The sequence below is a fragment of the Schistocerca cancellata genome, chromosome 6 (assembly GCF_023864275.1).
Source record: "Schistocerca cancellata isolate TAMUIC-IGC-003103 chromosome 6, iqSchCanc2.1, whole genome shotgun sequence".
Classification (NCBI taxonomy): domain Eukaryota; kingdom Metazoa; phylum Arthropoda; class Insecta; order Orthoptera; family Acrididae; genus Schistocerca; species Schistocerca cancellata.
In genome coordinates this window covers 483,193,266-483,217,104 of record NC_064631.1, presented here as the reverse complement: position 1 = coordinate 483,217,104, position 23,839 = coordinate 483,193,266, and the positions used below count along the sequence as shown (strand labels likewise).

General features: G+C 42.3%; 1 protein-coding gene across 1 annotated transcript in view; it reads left to right on the top strand.

The window, feature by feature from the left end:
• The window catches only part of LOC126088398 (uncharacterized), a 160,738-nt gene that overhangs the window by 58,547 nt on the left and 78,352 nt on the right, over window positions 1–23,839 (top strand). The window contains exon 2 of the mRNA XM_049906537.1: window positions 19,510–19,595. Coding sequence (XP_049762494.1) covers window positions 19,510–19,595 — 86 coding nt within the window. The remainder of the gene's footprint in view (window positions 1–19,509; window positions 19,596–23,839) is intronic.

The window sequence follows — 23,839 nt, the reverse complement described above, 5'->3', positions numbered from 1 at the left end:
ACAAGTCAAGTCAATATTATTATTGTGGTGTCACCGCCAGACACCACACTTGCTAGGTGGTAGCTTTAAATCGGCCGCGGTCCATTAGTACATGTCGGACCCGCGTGTCGCCACTGTCAGTAACTGCAGACCGAGCGCAACCACACGGCAGGTCAAGAGAGATGTACTAGCACTCGCCCCAGTTGTACGACGACTTTGCTAGCGACTACACTGACGAAGCCTTTCTCTCATTTGCCGAGAGACAGTTAGAATAGCCTTCAGCTAAGTCCATGGCTACGACCTAGCAAGGCGCCATTAACCATATCTGAGAATCTCACTTGTATAGTCAAGAGCGATGTACCACAATGATGGAATTAAAGTTAATTATTAACGCAGCTACGTTTCTTTATAGCATTCATTACGTATCCTGTTCCAGATTTCACGCCCGTCTGCGTTAGATTATAGCGTGAATTTAGGCCTCCTCTATCTACAAGGTGTTGGCACATTTGCCAATACATCAATTATACTGCTCTATGAAGTCCCGTCTTGAAATTTACAGAGTCATGCGTAATTTTTGAAAATCTCTTGCAATGTTGTCATAGGTTTTCAGCTGTCGAGTAAAGTTTGTGATACATACAGGTAGACGAATTCCCACTTCGAGCTGGATAAAACTTGTAGAAACTGAAAGAGTCAAATCGTGATTTGTAGCGTATTGAGAAGTCTTGAACATACTAATTTATTTATCGTTTGATATATTGCCAAACATGTGGACTTGCAATGTCAAATAGATTGCGGATGTATCTCAGATTTTCGTTTGAGTGGCTCCTTACAACAGCTTCTCAAAGATATTTGTGTGTTGGTCGTGGGTACAGTCAAGTTCAGAATGACGCCCTGTTTGCCGCACGAAGCAGTGTCCAAGCGTTCCTACGCTTTCCGCTTGCGCTCGCTCTTGAACTCAGTGGGCCTTGAGGATAACGAGCAAACTGGTTTTTTTATCTCCGAAACATTACGAGGCACACACGTTTCGCCTGCGGCCGTGGAACTGTGAACGTCACATGTTCTGACGCTTCTATTTTCTTCTTGCCAGCGATCGATGATCGACATTTTGGCTTTCCGGTAACCAAAGTTATTCAGCATCGCCTTTAATGTAGCGATCGCGTGGCATTCCAGTCGTGCACGTTGCCCACGAATTGTAGTAGTCTGTAAAATCCGGTTAATCCTCTGGTTGAAGCAGCCCATGTGGCAGAAAAAAGTTTGAAGATTGGTTCGATTATGATCGTATGAAAAACAGACGCAAATGTGATTCGATACATCTACATCTACACCTACGTCTACGAGTTGGAGAAAAACAAGCTGATAAAGGCGGAGCTCGGGTAGGGGAAGTCGAATCGAGCAAAATATTTAGCACAACCATAGGTTAAACAAGTACCGTTGTGGGCATGTAGCCACAAAATGACAGCCAATTGGTGACGGAGGTCAGCGTCTGTGGAGAGCTGGTCGCAAAAAATTTTGAGGCTGCGATAAAACTGGCCAAAAAATGACACACGTCACCCTAAAATTATTTAGACGCTTACATCAAACAACAAAAACATCATCATATCACACGATAAGTCGCATATACCATTAAAATGATCATAATTAAAAATACTAATATATTACAAAGCTTAATGTCACTTTATTTGGAGCAATGGGATGAACATGCTTGTCTTTTGTAAGACGTCTCACTGAACAAAAATCAACCAGTAATTGTCCATCGTTGAAGGGTTCCTTGTTATCAGTGTCCTATGCAAAGAGTGTCTTCATGTATACAGGGTGGTCCATAGATCGTGACTGGGGCAAATATCTCACGAAATAAGCGTCAAACGAAAAAACTACGAAGAACGAAACTTGTCTAGCTTGAAGGGAGAAACCAGATGGCGCTATGGTTAGCTCGCTAGGTGGCGCTGCCATAGGTCAAACGGATATCAACAGCGTTTTTTTAAAAAGGAACCCCCATTTTTTATTACATATTCGTGTAGTATGTAAAGAAATATGAATGTTTAAGTGTGACCACTGTCTTCGCTTTGTGATAGATGGCGCTGTAACAGTCACAAACATATGGCTCACAATTTTGACGAACAGTTGGTAACAGGTAGGTTTCTTAAATTAAAATACAGAACGTAGGTACGTTTGAACATTTTATTTTGGTTGTTCCAATGTGATACATGTACCTTTGTGAACTTATCATTTCTGAGAACGCATGCTGTTACAGCGTGATTACCTGTAAATACCACATTAATGCAATAAATGCTCAAAATGATGTCCGTCAACTTCAGTGCATTTGTGGCAATACGTGTAACGACATTCCTGTCAACAGCGAGTAGTTCGCCTTCCGTAATGTTCGCACATGCATTGACAATGCGCTGACGCATGTTGTCTGGCGTTGTCGGTGGACCACGATAGCAAATATCCTTCAACTTTCCCCACAGAAAGAAATCCGGGGACGTCAGATCCGGTAAACGTGTGCTTCGACGACCGATCCACCTCTCATAAAATATGCTATTCAATACCGCTTCAACCGCACGCGAACTATGTCCCGGATATCCATCATGTTGGAAGTACATCGCCATTCTGTCATGCAGTGAAACATCTTTTAGTAACATTGGTAGAACATTGCGTAGGAAATCAGCATACATTGCACAATTTAGATTGCCATCGATAAAATGGGGGCCCGTTATCCTTCCTCCAGTAATGCCGCACCATACATTAACCCGCCAAGGTCGCTAATGTTCCACTTGTCGCAGCCATCGTGGATTTTCCGTTACCCAGTAGTCCATATTATGCCGGTTTACGTTAGCGCTGTTGGTGAATGACGCTTCGTCGCTAAATAGAACGCGTGCAAAAAATCATCGTCCCGTAATTTCTCTTGTGCCCAGTGGCAGAACTGTACACGATGTTCAAAGTCGTCGCAATGCAATTCCTGATGCATAGAATATGGTACGGGTGCAATCGATGTTGATGTAGCATTCTCAACACCGACGTTTTTGAGATTCCCGATTCTCGCGCAATTTGTCTGCTACTGATGTGCGGATTAGCCGCGACAGCAGCTAAAACACCTACTTGGGCATCATCATTTGTTGCAGGTCGTGATTGACGTTTCACATGTGGCTGAACACTTCCTGTTTCCTTAAATAACGTAACTATCCGGGGAACGGTCAGGACACTTGGATGATGGCGTCCAGGATACCGAGCAGCGTACATAGCACACGCCGTTTGGGCATTTTGATCACAGTAGCCATACATCAACACGATATCGTCCTTTTCCGCAATTGGTAAACGGTCCATTTTAACACGGGTAATGTATCACGAAGCAAATACCGTCCGAACTGACGGAATGTTACGTGATACCACGTACTTATACGTTTGAGACTATTACAGCGCCATCTATCACAAAGCGAAAAGAGTGGTCCAACTCAAACATTCATATTTCGTTACGTACTACACGAATATGTAATAAAAAATGGGGGTTTGTAAAAAACGCAGTTGATATCCGTTTGACCTATGGCAGCGCCATCTAGCGGGCCAACCATAGCGCCATCTGGTTTCCCCATTCAAGCTAGGCGAGTTTTGTTCTTTGTAGTTTTTTCGTTTGATGCCTTATTTCGTGAGATATTTGGCCCGGTCACTATCAATGGACCACCCTGTATGTGCAGACTAAAGCGACGGATGAAAATTCGCACCAAGCCCGCTTGGTATTCCCCCTAAACTCGAACAGCATTGCGAAGGCTCTCCAGCTCTAATGGAAGAGCACCTCAGGATCTAATGAAACGGGGTATCCTGTCTGAAACCCAGCCGTAGTAGCAGTAATCAAATGAAATTCCGGGGACCTTTTCAAGATTCAAACAGCTCTGAGGTATATATGCAGACTGAAATGACTAATGAAAATTTGTACCCGGGCCTTGAATCGAACCCATGTCTCCTGCTCACTAGGCAATGCGCTAACCACTACACCACCCTGGCACAGCGATTTGCGCAACTGCATGGGCTTCCCTAGCACGCCTCAATTCTTAATCCAAATTCCCTAAGTCTACATATACGGGGAGAATCATCTAAAACTTGCACCGCAAATATTTCGATGATGGAAGGTGCCATTGATATGCGGATTTCACAGATCGGAATGGTAGGTACGGGCCCCACCTGTGCACCCCAAACACAAATTGCTATGAGTTTCAGATGTTTGTTTATTTTGAAAAGGTACAACCATTTCAGTGGAACAATGCCTGTTGACATTATCACAATCAAAGTGATAATTGTTGCAGGAGTCTAGTGCAAGTACTTTACTCGTGCGGCTGGTCCCGGCGGAGGTTCGAGTCCTCCCTCGGGCATGGGTGTGTGTGTTTGTCCTTAGGATAATTTAGGTTAAGTAGTGTGTAAGCTTAGGGACTGATGACCTTAGCAGTTAAGTCCCATAAGATAAAAAAAAGTACTTTACGAGATATCGTAGTTTGGGCATTGTAAACATCGGTAGTCGTTTGTTCCATGTTTTAGCACAATCGAACGTGACTTTTACATGGGTGCGTAGGTGTAGCCTGCATAGATGTTAATAAGTCTCCGGAAGTTTCGTATTGTTAAATGAGATATTACCTCGGACAAACTAAAGACAAACAAAGGTGAATGAAAGTACCTCGGGGGGTCTAACATGTAAAGAACCATTGGACCCTCAAATCCTGTGCTCAGACCGACCACCATCCACGTCAATACAAGCCTGCAGTCCGCCATACAACGGTTGCTGCACACGTTCTAGCATTTCAGCGGAAATTTCAGCGCGGGCAGCAGTAATTAGCCGTTTCATATCATCCGTAATTGTTTGAAACAGATAACGTCTATTGGGATATCCTTCAGCGTACACGCTATACGAACGAACGGCGTATTTCCTACATTCACCATAAACCATAAGCATGCCGCGTTTTTCGCATTATGAAATATCATCTCCCAAGCACTTCTTAGTACATCCACTATCACATAATAAGTGACAGGTCCGTCGCAATGCAATCGCAGTGTACACGCAACGGAATGTAAACAAATGTAACAGCTTCGCCTAGCGTCTACGCAGTAGGCTAGAACAATCAGCTGTCGGTGTTCACAATGTTCACAATACGATAACTCGTAAGCTACTTGCACTAGCTTCGTGCAATAAACGCCATTGGCATTTTCATTTACACTACATTTAGAATTGTACTCTCAATGGGCATTGGTTCAAATGGTTCAAATGGCTCTGAGCACTATGGGACGCAACATCTTAGGTCATAAGTCCCCTAGAACTTAGAACTACTTAAACCTAACTTACCTAAGGACATCACACACACCCATGCCCGAGGCAGGATTCGAACCTGCGACCGTAGCAGTCCCGCGGTTCCGGACTGAAGCGCCAGAACCGCACGGCCACCACGGCCGGCTCAATGGGCATTGTCCCATGTAAAAATTTGTAACTGTTGTAGAAAAAACTGCACTTTTGTCAACCTCTTAAAATCTGTGTATCGGCTGCAAATGTGTCCCCATGCTCACAATTCAGTTCTCTGAAAATCGCGTATCGATAGTGCCTTACATGACCGAAATATTTGCGTTGCAAGTGTTTGGGGCTTGAAAAGTTCCTAGAAACAAATAGTTTCATTTGATTAAAGAATATCTAGGTGGAAGTAGACATGATCATCGCTAACAGCACCCAAATTTTGCGGGGAAAAATGTGGGTGCGATACTAAAAAGCGTACTTTTAGTAACATTCTGCACCTCAGTTTTTGTAGTTGTCCTGTAGTTTAGCCACTAATAATTCTTTTCTGTTGCCCAAAAAGTCACGTATAATTACTGGGAACGAAGCCCAAGCACATAATTCTACATTTGTGAATTTAGCAAGAAAGGTTTCATCGATCAATAATTTTCTGAATCGTTATCCGATAAAAACTGCTTCGTTTGACTTGAATTCACTGATGTTGGGCAAAACTTCGTTCAACTGTCTGAAAGCTTCACCCTCTCTGTCAAGAGCCTTTGCAAAATTTCATCATCAGGCCTCACTTAATAGAAAGAAAAGGCAACATGACTTTACTTGCCAAAACTAATTGTTTGTTCTCAACAGTGTTCTTTCCTGGAATATGCATTTGTCATATATTCCGTTCCGTTACCTTCTTGTGGTTTTTGATGTCTTGGCTGTTCTACAAACACACAAAACAGCATTATAACACTCAAAAAATATAACTAACTATTTGAGTCCGACATGGAATTGCGAACAGCATAGCAAAAATGGTTCAAATGGCTCTGAGCACTATGGGACATAACATCTGTGGTCATCAGTCCCCTAGAACTTAGAACTACTTAAACCTAAATAACCCAAGGACACCACACACATCCATGCCCGAGGCAGGATTCGAACCTGGGACCGTAGCAGTCGCGCGGTTCTGGACTGAGCGCCTAGAACCGCTAGACCACCGCGGCCGGCAACAGCATAGCAAAGGTAAATAAAATAGGTCAATAAAAAATCAAATTCCACTACAACTGAATTGCACCAAAGTTGAAAATTGACTTGTAATCGCTAAAACATGCAAAAGCGTACGACCAACTTAATACAAACAGTTAACACCAACTCAAAACGTTCTGGCAAATGTAACTCATCTATCTCCTAGTAACTCTTTTTTAAAACTGACGCTTTGTAACACATTATGTAACTTTTGTTTTATGAATAAATAAAGAAATAAACTAACAAAAATTAGTCAAAATGTATAGAAAAGTACGTCATTTTAAATACACCAAAAATCTCGAAAATCTTATGTGATAACCACTTTTCTAAGCGTACATTGTGAGTCTGCACCCAAGCCTATGTCAGAATCGACATATCACACACCGAAATCAAACTGATTGTGCCCAGTATAATCGTTCGCGACGTGCCCTACATTTTTGAGACGGTGTGGCAGTAATTTCTTAGGCGCAACTTCGTACCAACGTTGGAGGCAGCAATTTCGAACATTTGCTATAAAAATGTGTTTTCAGCAAAAAGTGTGTTTCAAATTTAATTTATGTTTTATTTTTCAGTAATGTGTTAATTCGCACTTATTGATCTACAGTACTTGTCAGAATAAAAGTTTGTTTATGCTCTCTATACATTAGCAAAAATTAAAACGTATGAGTCTTACTTGTTAGATTTAATTTTTAATAACACTGCACCGTACAGTTGTACTTTTCGAATAACGTAACTGCAATACAACTTATTATCTTAAATTAATGGCCTTACTGTACTTTTAGTGTAGCTGATTTAAAAGTCTTGCTTTACCCAGTAAACTTCAGAGAAAATTCGCGACTAGCGTAACCAATCATGTATAGGAATTTAAAGTTTTCCTACCCTACTCGAACCTATTATCACGCTGTTTTTCTCCATCCTGTATACTCCGCAAGCCACTTACAGCATGCAGCGAAGGGTAAATCATTTCAGAACTATTGATTTTTTTCCTATTCCATTCGCGTATTGAGCGAGGTGGAGATAGGGCCTTGAGGGCTACAAAGCGGCTGTGACATTTTTGAACAGATCACGTCGAGATTTAAAAGATTAGAACGAGAACTACAGAAATCATTTTGATCGTGCTTCTGTAGCAACTTTTGAAATATTTTGTGTCTACCTCTGTGTCCAGCGAACCATTGTAAACTGTATAGTGGGGAATACATTTCAATGAACCGTACAGTAAGGTTTCTTCCAAACCTCTAGATGTACGGTTGCTTACTTGACATTCTCTAATGAACTTATCCAGAACATTGCGATTTATTACGGAGCAAACTCTCAAAGTCTCTAGAACTCTGAAAAGAAAACCAGCCATTTGTAATGTTCTTGACCAGCTCGGACACATTTTTAACGTGTGGAAATATATATCACAGAATCTGCAAGTGCAGGAGTGTTCTTTTGCACAATAATTGAAAATACATTATCTTGAGCTCTACTGCGTAGTCCAGTGTAGAAAGCCCACAAGGGCACTGATTACAAATTACGGGATTGTTTACTATCAACTGCCGTGCGGGATTAGCCGAGCGGTCTACCGGCATGGTAGCTCAGCGTGTTCGGTCAGATGGTTACCTGCCCTCTGTAATAAAAAAAAAAGAGTTAATCGATCAACAACGAACTTAAACGTCTTACGACGTCCGCCCCGAGCAGATGCAACGAACGAAAGCGAACAAAAATGAGATAAGGTAAAAAAAACGGCCTAAGGCGCTGCAGTCATGGACTGTGCGGCAGATCCCGCCGTAGGTTCGATTCCTCCTTCGGGCATGAGTGTTTGTCCTTAGGATAATTTAGGTTAAGTAGTGTGTAAGCTTAGGGACTGATGAAAAAAAAATGGCTCTGAGCACTATGGGACTTAACTGCTGAGGTCATAAGTCCCCTAGAACTTAGAACTACTTAAACCTAACTAACCTAAGGACGTCACACACATCCATGCCCCAGGCAGGATTCGAACCTGCGACCGTAGCGGTTTTTTTTTACTATCAATTCATTGATTTAAAGAAATTGTCAAACTGATATGTGTTTATTTCGTAAACAAAACAAACTGATTCATAAGAGCTTAACAACAAGTCCTCTTGTGTCTGAAGCGGCTGTGTTTAAAAATATCTTCATTTATGGGTATTTGTTTAATATTATTGCTGGCCAAACACAAGATCGAAAGAAACAGATTTCAATTTTAAATGATGTTCCTCGAAGAATGCTAGTTTTTTGGCTTTGAATCACTATTTCTAATCTACTGACTGAACCGAGTTTTCAGTATAGTGAGAATATGGGTAACATTTAAAAATAATAATAACTACAGTTCTCCTACAAAAATTGTAAAAAAATTCCTGATTGTTATTCGCTTGCATTTTCTGAATAATACTTGTTTATAATATTGAAATCTTCCTGTGACGTATGTTTATGAAGTAATTCATGTTTTAACGTGATACTCTTAATGAAATCACTATTAATTATAATGTAGTCGTTTACTTGTATCCGATTGCCTGTGGCGAGATATTTTGACACCAGCCCCATGTGCAATAGCACTATCATCCCCTTATGCAACGCAATCAAAATAACACACTACAATCTCTGTTAATCGCCACTTACCCGGTGTGAGTGATCAGAAGGTGTCTGCAACTAAACCTATAATTTCACTACGAACTGTGAGATTCCTGTTTTCAGTAACTGTATACACAATTTGGTGTGTGCACAAAACAGATTGGGAATGTTCATTGGATTCATTCAGAGATATCCGTACGAATAAATTTATTAAGTATATCTGGTGTCATGAAAATCAGAAAAGAACAAGAAAAGTTTGAGTATTGTTAGAACAAAGTTGTGTGTAAACGAAAATAGCAAAAACTTAACGTAAATTTAGGTTATTAGCGAAAGACATGATCTACTCAGTCAGTACTCGATCTTGTACATGCAACTGATCTGTTATGCGGAACAGTCAGCAGACGACGAATTATATCACACCGTGAGTCCTCTGAACCTCATATCAAACTGTATCTTTTTCTGCACTCCAAAATAACTCCATACTGATGAGTTGTCACATAGCGAACAGACCGTTCACGACATCAGAAAGTGCTATGTAGCTGGAAGGAACATACTTCATTCGAATATATTCACTTTCGCCACAGCCATGTAGGTGGAACGTACTTCATTGCAATACATTCACTTTCACCACAGCCGTTACACCTCTTCCTGGCAGACCAATTGACACACTGGACTATTATTTGTATTATTTGGCAAGAGTTGGTGACAAATCTATGTGCTTTTTACTTTATTTTCCCAAATCACTTCAGGCGAATGCCTATGCGTTTCTTCCAACAAGCGCGAGACGAAACTTGTTTACTTCCACGATCTTGTCCGTCCTTATTTGAGGCATCTTGTTTTGCGAATGAGTCACATTTCCGCGATGGAATGGTGACATCAGCCATCGTTAGCAAGCGTAGTGTGTACTTACGGAAGAAAATACTGCAGTGGGGGTTTTCACTTCGCTTACTTCCTGCCAAGCAACTGAAGGCAATCTTCCATATGTTGAATGTCAGTTCACAATTTACTCTGTATGTAGCTAAGGGACTTTTACACGATTTTGGAAAAAGTTTGACGATAAAACAGGTGTCGAAAACAGCAGTGAGAAGGAGCTCTTCAGTCCACAATATAGAGCTCCTACAGAAGTTATGTTAAAAGTATAGTGTCTCGATGAGAGATGCGTAAGCATGTAAGGTATGTAATCGGTTGATTATAAGCTACTTGAAGCTACCTACCACAGGTAGCTACCAAACAATATTCGGATTTCTGGAATTCTTTCGGTTATCTATAAATTTGGGCACGTGCAACATTGGCCCGAACGGGGGAGGCAAAATTCTAGGCGGCAGATACCAGTGGGCGCCTGTAACAAATTTACTGTAACAAAAAACTGTAGCTACCAGAAGACATGGTCGGATGTCAAAGGAACGTCGTGCAAGTACACACCATCGGCGGGTACAAAAATTATTAGAGTTGTAATTCTTTGTGACATGTAGAACGGCCACCAGAATGAATTAGTGTTGTTCGTGTTTAGTTTTGTTAACAGATCTTGTAGGGTACACACTGAGGTGATAAAGTTGTGCGATTTCTCCTAACATCGTGTCGAACCTCCTTTTGCACGGCATAGTGCAGCGACTCAACAAGTCGTTGGAAATCCCTTGCAAAAATATTGAACCATGCGGCCTCTATAAACCTCTATAATAGCAAAACTATTGCCAGAACAGGATTTTGTGCACGAACTGTCCTCTCGAGTACGTTCCAAAAACATTCGATAGGATTCATGTCGGGCGATCTAGTTGCCCAAATCATTTCCTCAAATTGTCCAGAATGTTCTTCAACCCAGTCGCGAATAATTGTGGCTCAGTGACATGGCGCATTGTCATCTGTAAAAATTCCATTGTTGAATGGGTGCCAATGGTCTCCAAGTAGCCGAACATAATCATTTCCAGTCAATGGTCGGTTCCGTTGTGGAGGGGACCTAGTACATCACATGTAAACACAGCCCAAATCATTATGGAGCCACCCAGCTTGCACAGTACCTTGTTGAAAAGTTGTCTCCATGGCTTGGTGGGGTCTGCGCCACACTCGAACGCTACCATTGGCTCTTACCAACTGAAATCGGAACTCATCTGACCAGGCCACAGTTTTCCAATAGTGTAGAGTCCAACCGATGTGGTCACGAGCCCAGGAGAAGCTCTGCAGGCGATGTCGTGCTGTTAGCAAAGGCACTCGCGTCGGCCGCTGCTGTCAGAACCCATTAACGCCAAATTTCACTGCGCGGTCCTAACGGATACTTTTCGTCGTATATCCCACACTGATTTCTGTGGTCATTTCACTCAGTGTTGCTTGTCTGTTAGCACTGACAACTCTACCCAAACGCCGCTGCTCTCGGTCGTTAAACGAAGGCCGTCGTCCACTGCATTGCCCATCGTGAGAGGTAATGCCCGAATTTTGGAATTCTCGGCATACTTTTGACACTTTGGATCTCAGATTACTAAATTTCCTAACCATTTCCAAAATGGAATGTCCCATGCGTCTGCTCAAACTACCATTCCGCGTTCTAAGTCTGTTAATTCCCATCGTGTGACCATAATCAGGTCGGAAACCTTTTCACATGAATCACTTGAGCACAAATGACTGCCCCGCTAATCCAGTTCCCTTTTATAGGTGCATATCTTTATACCATGACTTTCTCACCTCAGCATATAAGGAGCGTGAACAGCGTCAGATGTTGTGTGATCGCCGTGTAGGACATGGCGATGCCACGAACTCGTGTGAGACAGCGTTATTAGCACTTGACGGATTTTAATAGCGGCCTCGTTGTGGGTCTCCATTTGGCTGGTTGGTGGAATCGTGCAATATCTAGATTTATGGGGCTTTTCATGTGACAGTGGCCCGATGTTGGACTGCACAGGAACGTAAGGCAGACATACTCGCAGTCAAGGTTCCGGTCGACCACGTGTAAGCACCATAATGGATAATCGTAGTGTTGTTCAAATGGCTCTGGGCAGTATGGGACTTAACATCTGAGGTTATCAGTCCCCTAGAACTTAGAACTACTTAAACCTAACTAACCTAAGGACATCATACACATCCATGCCCGAGGCAGGATTCGAACCTGCGACCGTAGCGGTCGCGCGGTTCCAGACTGAAGCGCCGAGAACCGCTCGTGTTGTTCATCGAGCCCGTAGCAAACAGTTCACATCTGCACCTGCCATCCGAGAACAAGAAATAGCCTCGCTCCACATTGTGTCATCCCGCACCACTGATCGGAGACTAGGAGCAGCTTAACAAGTGAATTATCGTCCGTTGCGTGGGCTGCCCTTATCACTCTGTTTTGGAGTGGTGCAGTGACCCGGAAGCCCGGACGCTGATGACCATCTTTGCGATGTAAGGTAGTGACTTGTGGAGACGTTCCACTCTTCTAATGTTTTTGAGAGGTACGGCGTGTTACTCTGTGCGTCGTGGTGTGGGGAGCCATCGGTTATGAATTCAGGTCGCCGCTGGTAGTGACTGACGGAACTTTGATGCCACAACAGAGCGTCACGGACATGCTGCATCTTCATGTGTTGCCCTCTCACCCGCCTGAATGGTGATGCCATTTTTCAACAGGACGGTGCTCGTCCACACATGGCAAGTGGCCGTGTGAGCTGTCTGCGTGATGTTGAGGTACTCCTGTGGCCAGTAAGAGCCACAGATCTGTCCCGACAGAACAGTTTGAAGCCAGCTCGGACGTGAACCCCATCCCTGTGTCAGTATGCAGGATACCAAGGACCATTTACAAGAGTTGTTGGCCGGTTTGCCTCAGGAGAGGATGCAACGGCTTTGATACATTTCCCAAGTTTCCCAAGCAGGTCAGTGCATGGATCCAGGTCAGAGGGAGTACAGCTTCATATCGATAAACGGATTCATGCGGCCAAGTTGTTTGTAAACGTGACTCGATTTTCTAACCCCTGAAATATCATCACATACCACCTCAACCCGCTGAAGTGTCATTTAGTTTTTTCCTCCCCTTCTGAGAGCTTCATTTATTTTGTCACGCACTGTTTATAAATACTGGGCGAGGTTTTGCATTAGTTATAACACTGGAATTGCATTCATAAGAGCTGTGGCACAAATACGAGGTGCGACAATAAAGTAATGAGACTGATGTGAAAAAAAAAGTTGCTTACCGTTTTAGTCAAGTTTAGTGTTGTCTCCTTCAAAGTAGTTCCCTTCTAATTGCACGCACTTTTTCCAGCGCTTCTGCCATTGATGGTAACATTTCTGGAACTCATCTTCTGTAATATCCTCCCAGACCCTCGTCACAGCTTTTTGGACATCTTGTGCTGTTTGAAAATGGTCTCCCCTGACCGCCGTTTTGACTCTTGGAAATAGAAAAAAGCCGCACGGAGCGATATCTGGAGAATAAGGTGGCTGTGGTGGTACTGAAATTTGTTTTGAGGTTAAAAATTGCTGTACTGATGGATCAGTACGGGATGGCACATTATCGTGATGCAGAATCATCAGTTATTATTAGACGAACCGTTTCTCGATTGATGTTCAGTTCTTCTGCAATCATTTTCACGGATAATATTCGATCAGATCGTACGAGTTCACTCACCCTGGCCAGGTTGACATCCGTCCGTGTGGTTGATGGTCGTCCACTGCGGTCTTCATCTTCAACATTCCTTCTGCCTTCACTAAACGTTTTATGCCAACGAAAAACTTGAACTCTTGACATAACCTCCTCTTCAGAAGCCTTCTGAAACTTACTGTAAGATGACGTCGCGTTTTCACCCAATTTAACGCAAAAAGAAATGGCATACCGTTGCGCAATGTTATGCGGTTCCATTTCCGTGACGAGAGACACAAACCTGTGTTAACTTATTACAGCACAACTCAAGATTGAGCAGTTGCATCGATGTGCCGCTTGGACTAGAAGCAGCTTATAGACCAAGGTCAAAGATATTGTCCCTACGCAAGCCTGCAGGGTTGCCACATCTTACAAAGAAAATCAGTCTCATTACTTTATTGTCGCACCTCGTACACCTCAAGCCATCCAGATTTAAATGTTTCGTGGGTGTTCCAATCGCTAAAGGCGAACATTGGGATGGTTCCCTCTGATTCCCATATCTGTTCCTCCCCAATCTGAGTTTGTTGTCCATGTCTAGTCGTCGACAGAATGGTCACCCTAATCTTCCTTTTTTTTTTAAAAAAAAACTAAAATTTGTTTTACTTTTGTTATTCCTCTTTTACATTCTTTTCACTTGAAATGTAGCATCGTCAGTCATAATGACACTTGTTGTAGTCAACTGCATTACATACGCGGAAATTAAATGAATGGGCCCAGTGGGAATGAAGTTAACCTTCAACGTGAATCAGCGTATTAATGAAATCCCCGTCAAAATCCCTACTTTAGTTTGTGGGATTAGCCTTCATATATAGACAGAAAAACGAGTAGGGTCACTTTAATTACGAAAGTTTGTACCAAGAACGGTCTAATTCAGTATTTCCTACTTTTGACGTGCAGTCGCCTTAAACACATGCCTCCAGGTCTGACACTGGCTCGAAGGCGTGCTCAAGTAGTCTAATGTTAAAGGTGACTGCTCACGAAAAACAAAAATACGAGCTCAATCCGGATTCGACACAAATTTCCAGTGTCATTTGTTTCGTTAGCCTTTCTCATCAAGCATCTAAATCCTATCATAAGTAGCGGGAAGGGGAAAAGAAATTGTGGCCCAATGGCGTGTAAATTGCTCGATTCTAACGCCACACCACGTCGGGTATTGGAAGCAGGTCATTGGACGCTGTCGTGTAGTTTGTGGTGACCTCTCTGGCTGCAGGGTGGTTTCGCGAGTATTTCTCTAGGAGAGCCGGCTATCGGCGGATGTACTAGTGTGTAGCAGCAGGCGCCGCCTATGCAGTACAACGTGAAAGCTGGGAGGGCAGCGTCCCGCTGACAGTGTTCCCCAGTGACCCACAAAGTCGCCGAAAGCGAAAGCGCCGAACCGGAACGGCGCGTTCACGGAGGCGCCTACTTCTGCTTCATCTGCGCCCGATTAAAGTGGATTATCTTCACAGTGATGCTTGCCGAGGTCTCGCGACCTCCTGCTGACATAAAAATGACGATTGCTAAATGCAGGGGCGAGTCAGAAGTGTGGCGTCGTATTTCATAGCGCCGTGTCCAGGAATGCATTACGGTGTAAGTACTTCCGCGTTCTCGGAATACGAATTCTCGGAATACGAGTGCGTGACAACAGCAGGAAACACTGTAGAACACACGCATCGTTAGAGACGCTCTCAGAGATTCAAGAGTTGATGTATCTAAAGGCAGATACCATATTTGTAGATTTCCGGAAAGCAAATGACACTGTGCCACATTGCGGGCTGTTAACGAATTTACGAATGTGTGGGACAAGTTCACAGATATGTGAGTGGCACGAAGACATCTTGAGTAATAGAACCCAGTATGTTCTCCTTGATGGCGAGTGTACCTTAGGGGTATCGTCAAAGGTGCCCCAGGGAAGTGTGATAGGACCACTGTTGTTCCCTATGTACATAAATCATTTCGCTGACAGGGTAGGCAGCAATCTGCGGTTGTTTGTTGATGATGCCGCGGTGTACGGTGAGTTGTCGAAGTTGAATGACTGTAGAAAGATACAAGACGACTTATACAAAATTTCCAGTTTGTGTGATGAGTGGCAGCTAGCCCTAAATGTGAAAAAATGTAAGTCAATGTGTATAAGTAGGAAGATCAAACCTGTAATGTTCGGATATTACTGATGTCCTGCTTGACACAGTCAAGTCGTTTAAGTATCTGGGCATAACGTTGCAAAGCGATATGAGGTGGAACGACCATGTGAGAACCGTGGTAGGGAAGGCGAAAGGCCGTCTTCGGTTTACTGGGAGACTTTTAGGATAGAGTGGGTCACCCGTAAAGGAGACCACGTATAGGACGCTGGTGCGACCTGTTCGTGAGTACTGCTCGAGTGTTTGGGATCCGTAATAGGTCGGATTAAAGGAAGACATCGAAGCAGCACAGAGGTGGACTGCTAGATTTTGTACCGACAGGTTCGAACAACACGTAAATGTTACGTAGATGGTTCGGGAACGCAAATGGGAATCCTTGGAGGGAAGGCGACATTCTTTTCGAGAAACACTTTTGAGAAAATTTAGAAAATCGGCATTTGAAGCTGACTGCTGAACGATTCTACTGCCGCCAACATATGTCGCTCTTAAGGACCACGAAGATAAGATACGAGAAATTAGGGCTCATACGGAGGCAGACAGACAGTCGTTTTTCCCTCGCTCTATTTGCGAGTGGAACAGGAAAGGAAATGATAAGTAGTGTTACAAGGTAGCCTCTGCCACACACCGTCCGGTGGCTTGCGGAGTATCGATGGAGATATAGATGTAGGCGGTTTATGTACCCTCTGTGTGTGAAATTACGAACATCATCTTATATTCTGATTCTCCTGTTGTGACCGAAATCAGACTACATTCACCAGCCAACTTCGAAACTGCTCCGAGTCCTGTCCCACTGGAACATACACGCATGAGCTTTGATGCGTATTGTAAAGGAAAAAAATAATCACATGGACACAGTGCACGTGACCACAGAGGATATTGAACAGTAGTATTGATCGGTGGAAATCATGCCCAGTCCAATGCAGCAAAATTTTTATTATGTGAATTTCTAAGGGACCAAACTGCTGAGGTCATCGGTCCCTAGACTGGCACACTACTTAAACTAACTTAACGCTAAGGACAACACTCACACCCATGCCCGAGGGAGGACTCGAACCTCCGGCGGGAGGGGCCGCACGATTAGTGACATGGCGCCTCTAACCCCGCAGCCACTCCGCCCGGCGCAGCAAAATTCCTACACTAACATGATCATATATAAAACTGGATGTGTCTATAAATTCTGCCTTCACTCACAAAAATAATTTTATTTTAAATTCTTCACTATGAGTTTCTGGGCACTACGGATCCATTTGCAAGTGCTCTGGCTCTTACAATGTCTAAGCTGTCTTTGTATGTGGCTAACAAAAACAGAGTGCCGATATAAATAAAGAATAGCAGCACAGAACAGAATAATGTTACCAATGAGACAACGTAAAAGTTAGAGAAACCAAGGAAATATGACAATAAAGTGACGACTAAGAAGGACGCTACACAAAGTAAGCATTACATGTCAACAAACTAGAGAAAAGACTATGTGCAAAGGTGATATAAAGCTACTTGCTACAGTTACAGAACTGGACTGGTTATTTGATATGTTCACACACCTTGTCTTTGAAATTAACTGCAATGTATATACCCTAATATGTGACAGTTTATACCTTTAAATGAAGAAAGCAGTTTTATGATAACATCTTTGTCCACACACTTGTAACTTTGGTTTGTGGCTTTGTTTATAACGTGTTTTCATTTGGTATTGACAGTTTACTGTCTTTCATTGTGCCCTTTTATTTGTTTCTGACAATATTTTACATGGCCTCATTGGTTGCCTCATTGGTAATAAATCCTTCCATCTTTAACATTAATATATTTGTATAGTAAAATAAACCATATAGCAAGAAGAACGAAAGCTCGGTAAGATGGATCCGTGGGGTCCAAAACGTCGTAGTGCAGAATTAGAATTTTTATAACTGAAAGCGAAATCTATACATATATTCATTTGAATTACGTTGGGATCGTTTAAATCGTAATCGCAAAGGTTAGTACTATCGCATACAATCGGATACATTAAGCCCGCGAAATTAAAAAATTTCCTTTACTTTTTTATCACACCTCGTCAGCTTGAATAAAAACGAGGTCCAACAACATCATGTATAGCTCATTCTCGTAAATTGCTCCTTTTGTCGCTTTTTCATGAGTCCTGGTTGATATTTTTCTCACACGCTACGTGGTCGCTGTTGAAGGCTCCAGTCGGCTTTGTTTTTTCGCAGCTGGCTGTATAACCTATCAACTGCTGTGTGTGTTCGAGCTCCTGTCTGGTGTGTGAAACATAATCTCCGTCAGACCACCACAACTAACTCAGATTCAGCTGATCCACAAATGCAAAACACACACACACACACACACACACACACACACACACACACACACACTCACACTCACACACTTGGCTCCAGTGTAGCTCTGGTCCTGATAATATTTCTTCCTGCTGGTGCGCTTAAAAACTATGGAACGGCGCTGTTATGTACCAAAGTTTGGCATCACCTTCGTTGTCAATATCATCATACATCATCGTCTCCTCCTCCTCTCTTCCACCTCACTTTCTCTTGTTCCATACCTACCTCTAAAACTACCATTACAGATCCCAAACCTAGCACAAACAGATGCCTCACAAGACATCGCCACATTCCCTTAAGATTATTCGGACAATTAGAATACTGAATGCAAATCCCACGGCAGGATACCTCTCATCGGCGGAACCATTATAATACTCCGTGAGAGCTATGTTGGTGTGGAGGTTACACGTCCTCATATCTTCCATCACTTTGTCTTACAAGCCTAGATTACACTCCGTTATTCTGTGTACAGTGTTGATATTCATTTCATTTAAGACAATGCAAACAGTTTGCTCAATAGCATTTGGAGAGAGAATCTCTGGGGGAACTTATTATGAAAGGTGTAAAGTCGCCATTTCTTCAAATATATTAGCAGATACTGCCTGAGATTAACGTATACTTGTAATTTACTGCTTCCAACATTTTTTTTTTTTTTTGCATTTAATGTTCTTGGATATTAATTCTTTTCGTAACACTATCATAACACACCTCTCCATTATGGAACCTTATGTTACACTAAATAGACCATGACTGAATACAATGAATAATAATCATGATGACGTGCCTTCATCAGATTTTAATTCCAAATTGCTAATAACTAAGAGAGAATGAGGAAAGTGACGGTTATTTTCTATTAATGAGGTATCATTTGAATGGAACGGTTTGGAAATATCATACGAACCTTAATCGCAATGGCTGGAACAGTTAAAAAAAGGGAAATAATTAGAAAAGTAAAATCTTATATTTCTTACTACCTTCAAAATGATCTTGCAAGCCGCGCGGGATTCGCCGAGCGGTCTAAGGCGCTGCAGTCATGGACTGTGCGGCTGGTCCCGGTGGAGGTTCGAGTCCTCGCATGGGTATGTGTGTTTGTCCTTAGGATAATTTAGGTTAAGTAGTGTGTAAGCTTAGGGACTGATGACCTTAGCAGTTAAGTCCCATAAGATTTCACACACATTTTGAACATTTGATCTTGCAAAGTCTGAGATTATAATGTGGAACTTAAAATAACACGGTAATGTTTGGTAGATTTTGATTTAAGTTCAACGTTTATTTAACCTGCAGTCCTTTGTGCGTAAGCATCCACCCGCTAATGCTTCAGTGACGCACAGACTGCTTGAAAGGCGCTCATGAATTTGCTGCGTCAGTTGCGCGCGCGCCCACTGTCGAAAGACTGGTCCCCTGTGTAACCAAAGTGTGTGCTTTCTGTTCCAGGCGATGAAGAGTCTGTGGCCCGGGGTCGATTCCAGACCCAGGTGTTCCAGCAGTCGGTTACTCTGACAGCGAAGATGTGGCCTGATGTGAGTACGGCTTCTAGCATTCTCGCACAAGCAAGATCGAATAGACTGTAAGCTACATTCCTTTCATTCTGTTACTTTTCCAGTTCTTGACAAGCTGATTTTTTTGCTATAGTGGTTTCTCTGCCTGTACGCCGCGCGGTAGAGAGAAAGTGTTCAGTCCAGTGGCAAATACAGCATATTTTCTGTTTTAAGAATACTTAATGCGCTCTCCAGTCACTTGTACTGTGAATCTGTTAGTGTCCTGGGTGACACATCTGTTTCTGGCACACAGCCAAATGCTGACGTGTCTTCTCTGTGATCTGCAGCAGTCCTTCTGTCTGCAGTACTCCCCACAGCTGTAGAAAAGTGTGCTAAGAAGAAATTCATACGGCTAACACGCCGATCGACGTTCCCTCCCAAATTTTAAGTTGGGTCACGGTCCGGGGAATTTGAAGGCCAGGAGAGTACTTTACGTCTTGATCGTGCTGTTTCCGTCACTGGGGGACTCTTTAACAGTGTATGGTGGTGTGATATACAGCGTCCTTCGCAGAGAAGACAATCATAACTCATATTCGCGTCAATCCAGTGGCTAATGGTCACAGTTATTTCCATAACAACTTTCTCAGGAATAAATCACTGCCTCCTCTCCGTCTCGGCGATGGTTCCAGTGTATTCTCTCTCCGTCTAAAAGTAACTTTGTCTTTCGGAACAAATACACAAATAAAAAGGAAACATTCCGTTTTTACTGATGAAGTCTTCCATTTGTAAGGTATGTGACCATCCAAACTTGGCGTGTAGTAATTCCATGGCAACGTCTTGATCGCTAAAAGTTTATTTATGACGAGTCATCATCACCAGATAATTGTGGAAATATTTACACAAAAGACAAATTAGAAAAGCTAATATAGTAATTATAAGGCCAATGTAACATCAGAAACGGAAGTATATAGTAAGTAGAAATACTTACAAAATGCTTAGGAAAGCTCGTACAAGTGAGTAATACAAGGAAAGTGTTCAATCTGATGTACAATTGCCGTTAGGCGTATTTGCAAAAGATGTTATTCGGAGACTTTGCATGTCAGACTGAAGACAGCAGACTTGAGGACCGTATTATGTCGACTTGGAACCAGATGGCGTACGTGTCACAGATCGAGGCTAACCAAGACATAGCTTTTGTCATACACAAAACAGCGCAAATTTTGCTACCACGTTACATCTGGTAATTTTTCTGTATTTTTTTTTTTACAATAAGCGTCATATTGCCAATGAACAAATAAAACATAAAATATGTTGTGAGTCAAGACCTGTCATGGTATGTATACAAAGATCGTACAGCACATTAGGCATGTAGGCACAATGTCGAAATATTCCATCAAGAGAGAAAGCAATGCAACTATAATTTTCCAAACAAAGCAAGCAAGCAAGCTTCAACCTATTCAGATCACAGATGGGTCATGTCAAAAACAAAACATGTCACAGAATAGCAATTTTTCCAACTATGTCAGGGTGGACTGGGGATGAGTAGGAGCAAGGGGTAGTGGCTGTGGGGGGGGGGGGGGGGCACCAAGGGCAGGTAGGGGTCAGATGAAGACAGATTCTGAATTACTTGGAAGGGGGGAAGGGCCAGGGGGAGGTGTGTAGGAAAATAGGCAGAAGTTGGGAAAGGGCAGCATGAAGGGATGAAGATAAACAAGGAAGGAAGGGGGAGGGGAGGAAATGTTGCTCCAATGATATATTTTCATTAATTTTATATAAAAAATATAATGACATTAAAATTGCATTACAGCAGAAATGACGATGTTTTTTTTCGGTGTGAATCAGTATATGCAAAAAAGGAAACATGGTTTTGCAGTATGGATCCAGAGACTAGTTGAAGATTATAATAGGGCTTGCACCCTATAGGTCTTGCACCAGTGCAGAAAAAAAAAGCCGGCCGGAGTGGCCGTGCGGTGCTAGGCGCTACAGTCTAGAGCCGAGCGACCGCTCCGGTCGCAGGTTCGAATCCTGCCTCGGTCATGGATGTGTGTGATGCCCTTAGGTTAGTTAGGTTTAATTAGTTCTAAGTTCTAGGCGACAGATGACCTCATAAGTTAAGTCGCATAGTGCTCAGAGCCATTTGAAACATTTAGAAAAACAAAAAAAAAAAAAAACAACAAACCGGGGAGGATTGGCAGAATAAACAGAGGATAAAGAGAAGACACGTTGAAACACCACTAATGACCCATAGCATAATACTATTGAAACTAAAACTGAACACTGACCAGTACAGGCGATTCTCAAAATATTGCAGAGTCCTGGACGGGCAGCATTATACATATTTACCGTCTAGTGTAAATGAGATTCACCAAACCATACGTATAACTTGTGGGTTGCTCCTCGGAATTTCCCGGACGATTCATGAGCACTTCGTGACTTGCTTCCGAACTAAGAGTATTGGAGCTTATATAGAGGCATATAAATAGTTGCTCCTCCCGCATTTATCACGCCTCTCACTTTTTTTCTTATATTCACTTACAAATACATCGATAGTAATTTCATCGGCTAATTATGGTGTGAGAAGACCGTCATATCTGACGGTCACTAATTAAAGTACCTGAAGTAATGCAGGCGATCCTACTAGTTTTACAAAGACCTTTTAGTACGTCTGATAATGTAATTGTTAATAATAATACAAAACATGGTGTGCATTTCTAAAGACAGACGAATTCCACATGACATGAGGTCCTCCAACGAATATTTTAAAAGTATCAGCCGCTTGAGTCATCTTGGTGTTTTCTTAATCAGTGATAACAGGGAATGCATGAATCTGTTTCGTAATATGTGTGTCTGTATCGTAAGACTGTCTAACGTTTTTATCGGTTATGGAATCTTCTGCACTGTACTGACGCACTTGATCGCAAGCGCGTAGAAATTGAGACATTGGAGGACAATGGTTCAACATACTCTTACTATTTTAATGGAGTGTTGCGACGCAGATGGATTTTTACTGTGATCGAAATCGGTTGTGCTGTAAGTACGTAATAATGACCGAGGAATATTTTGCGCCCTTTAGTAAACACTGCATAAATTATGTAGGCATTGATAGTCCCATTTATCACGCTACTTATTTAGACCATTACAAAGACAAAAAATTGTATAAGTGTAAAAAAATTTTAAGTATAACTTGAGCATAGGAAAAAAAACCGATTTGATCTTCATCCAGACTGGCGCTGTTGTTGCTGTTCTAGACTTCGGCTCAAAGAGTGGCTTGATGAAGGTCTCTATGCTATTCTACTCTCTTCTCTTGACAGCTACTGCAGCCTACATCCATCTGAATCTGCTTACTGTATTCAAACTTTGGCTTCCCTCTGCAGACATTCTCCAAACTTCTTTCCATTACCATAATGACGGTTGCTTGATACCTCAAGATGTGTCCAGTCAACAGATCCCTTCTTATTATCAAGATGTGCCGTACATTTCTTTCTTTTCTTTCTTCCTGAGTTCTATTCAGATCTCCACATTACTTACGCGATCTACCCATCTAGTCTTTAGCATTCTTCTGTAGTATCACATTTAAAAAGCTGTTATTCCCTTGTTGTGTGAACTGCTTATCATGCACGTTTCACATCCGTACAAGGCAAAACATCATTACAGGTGCATCCAGGAAAAACTTTCTAGCACTTAAGTTTAAGTTAATTAGGTGTTAGCAAATTTCTCTTTGTGAAAAACTGTTTTGTTCAAAATGTTCAAATTTGTGTGTTATTCCTAAGGGACCAAACTGCTGAGGTCATCGGTCCATACTGTTTTGTTGATATCGTTACATTTTATATCCTCTCTGCTTCGGCCGTCATCACTTATTTTGCTGCCAAAATTGCAAAACTGAAGTACTACTTCGTGTCTGATTTTCTAGGCTGAATCCCCCAACCTCGTCTGATTTTATTTGTTTACACTCCGTTATTCCTATTTTACTGTTGTCGATGTTTATTTTATAAGCTATATTCAAGACACTATCCATTCCATACAGCTTTTAAAGCTTCTGCTGCACAACTACTTCATTAACACGTTATTTAAACACTAAGAGTCTCGGTTCGGCTGTGATGCCGTTTTCAAGTATTAACTATGGTAAAAATTGTTGCATAAATTTATAAGGGTAAATGTTGAATGGCTTTTGTTTATGTTGGTAATTATTAGCTTTATGTTTCAGATATTAGTATGAAGCGTCCTGGAGTGCTCTGCTAAGATTGTTTTTTAGTTTTTGTGCTGTTGGAATTCGTCAGAAATTAACC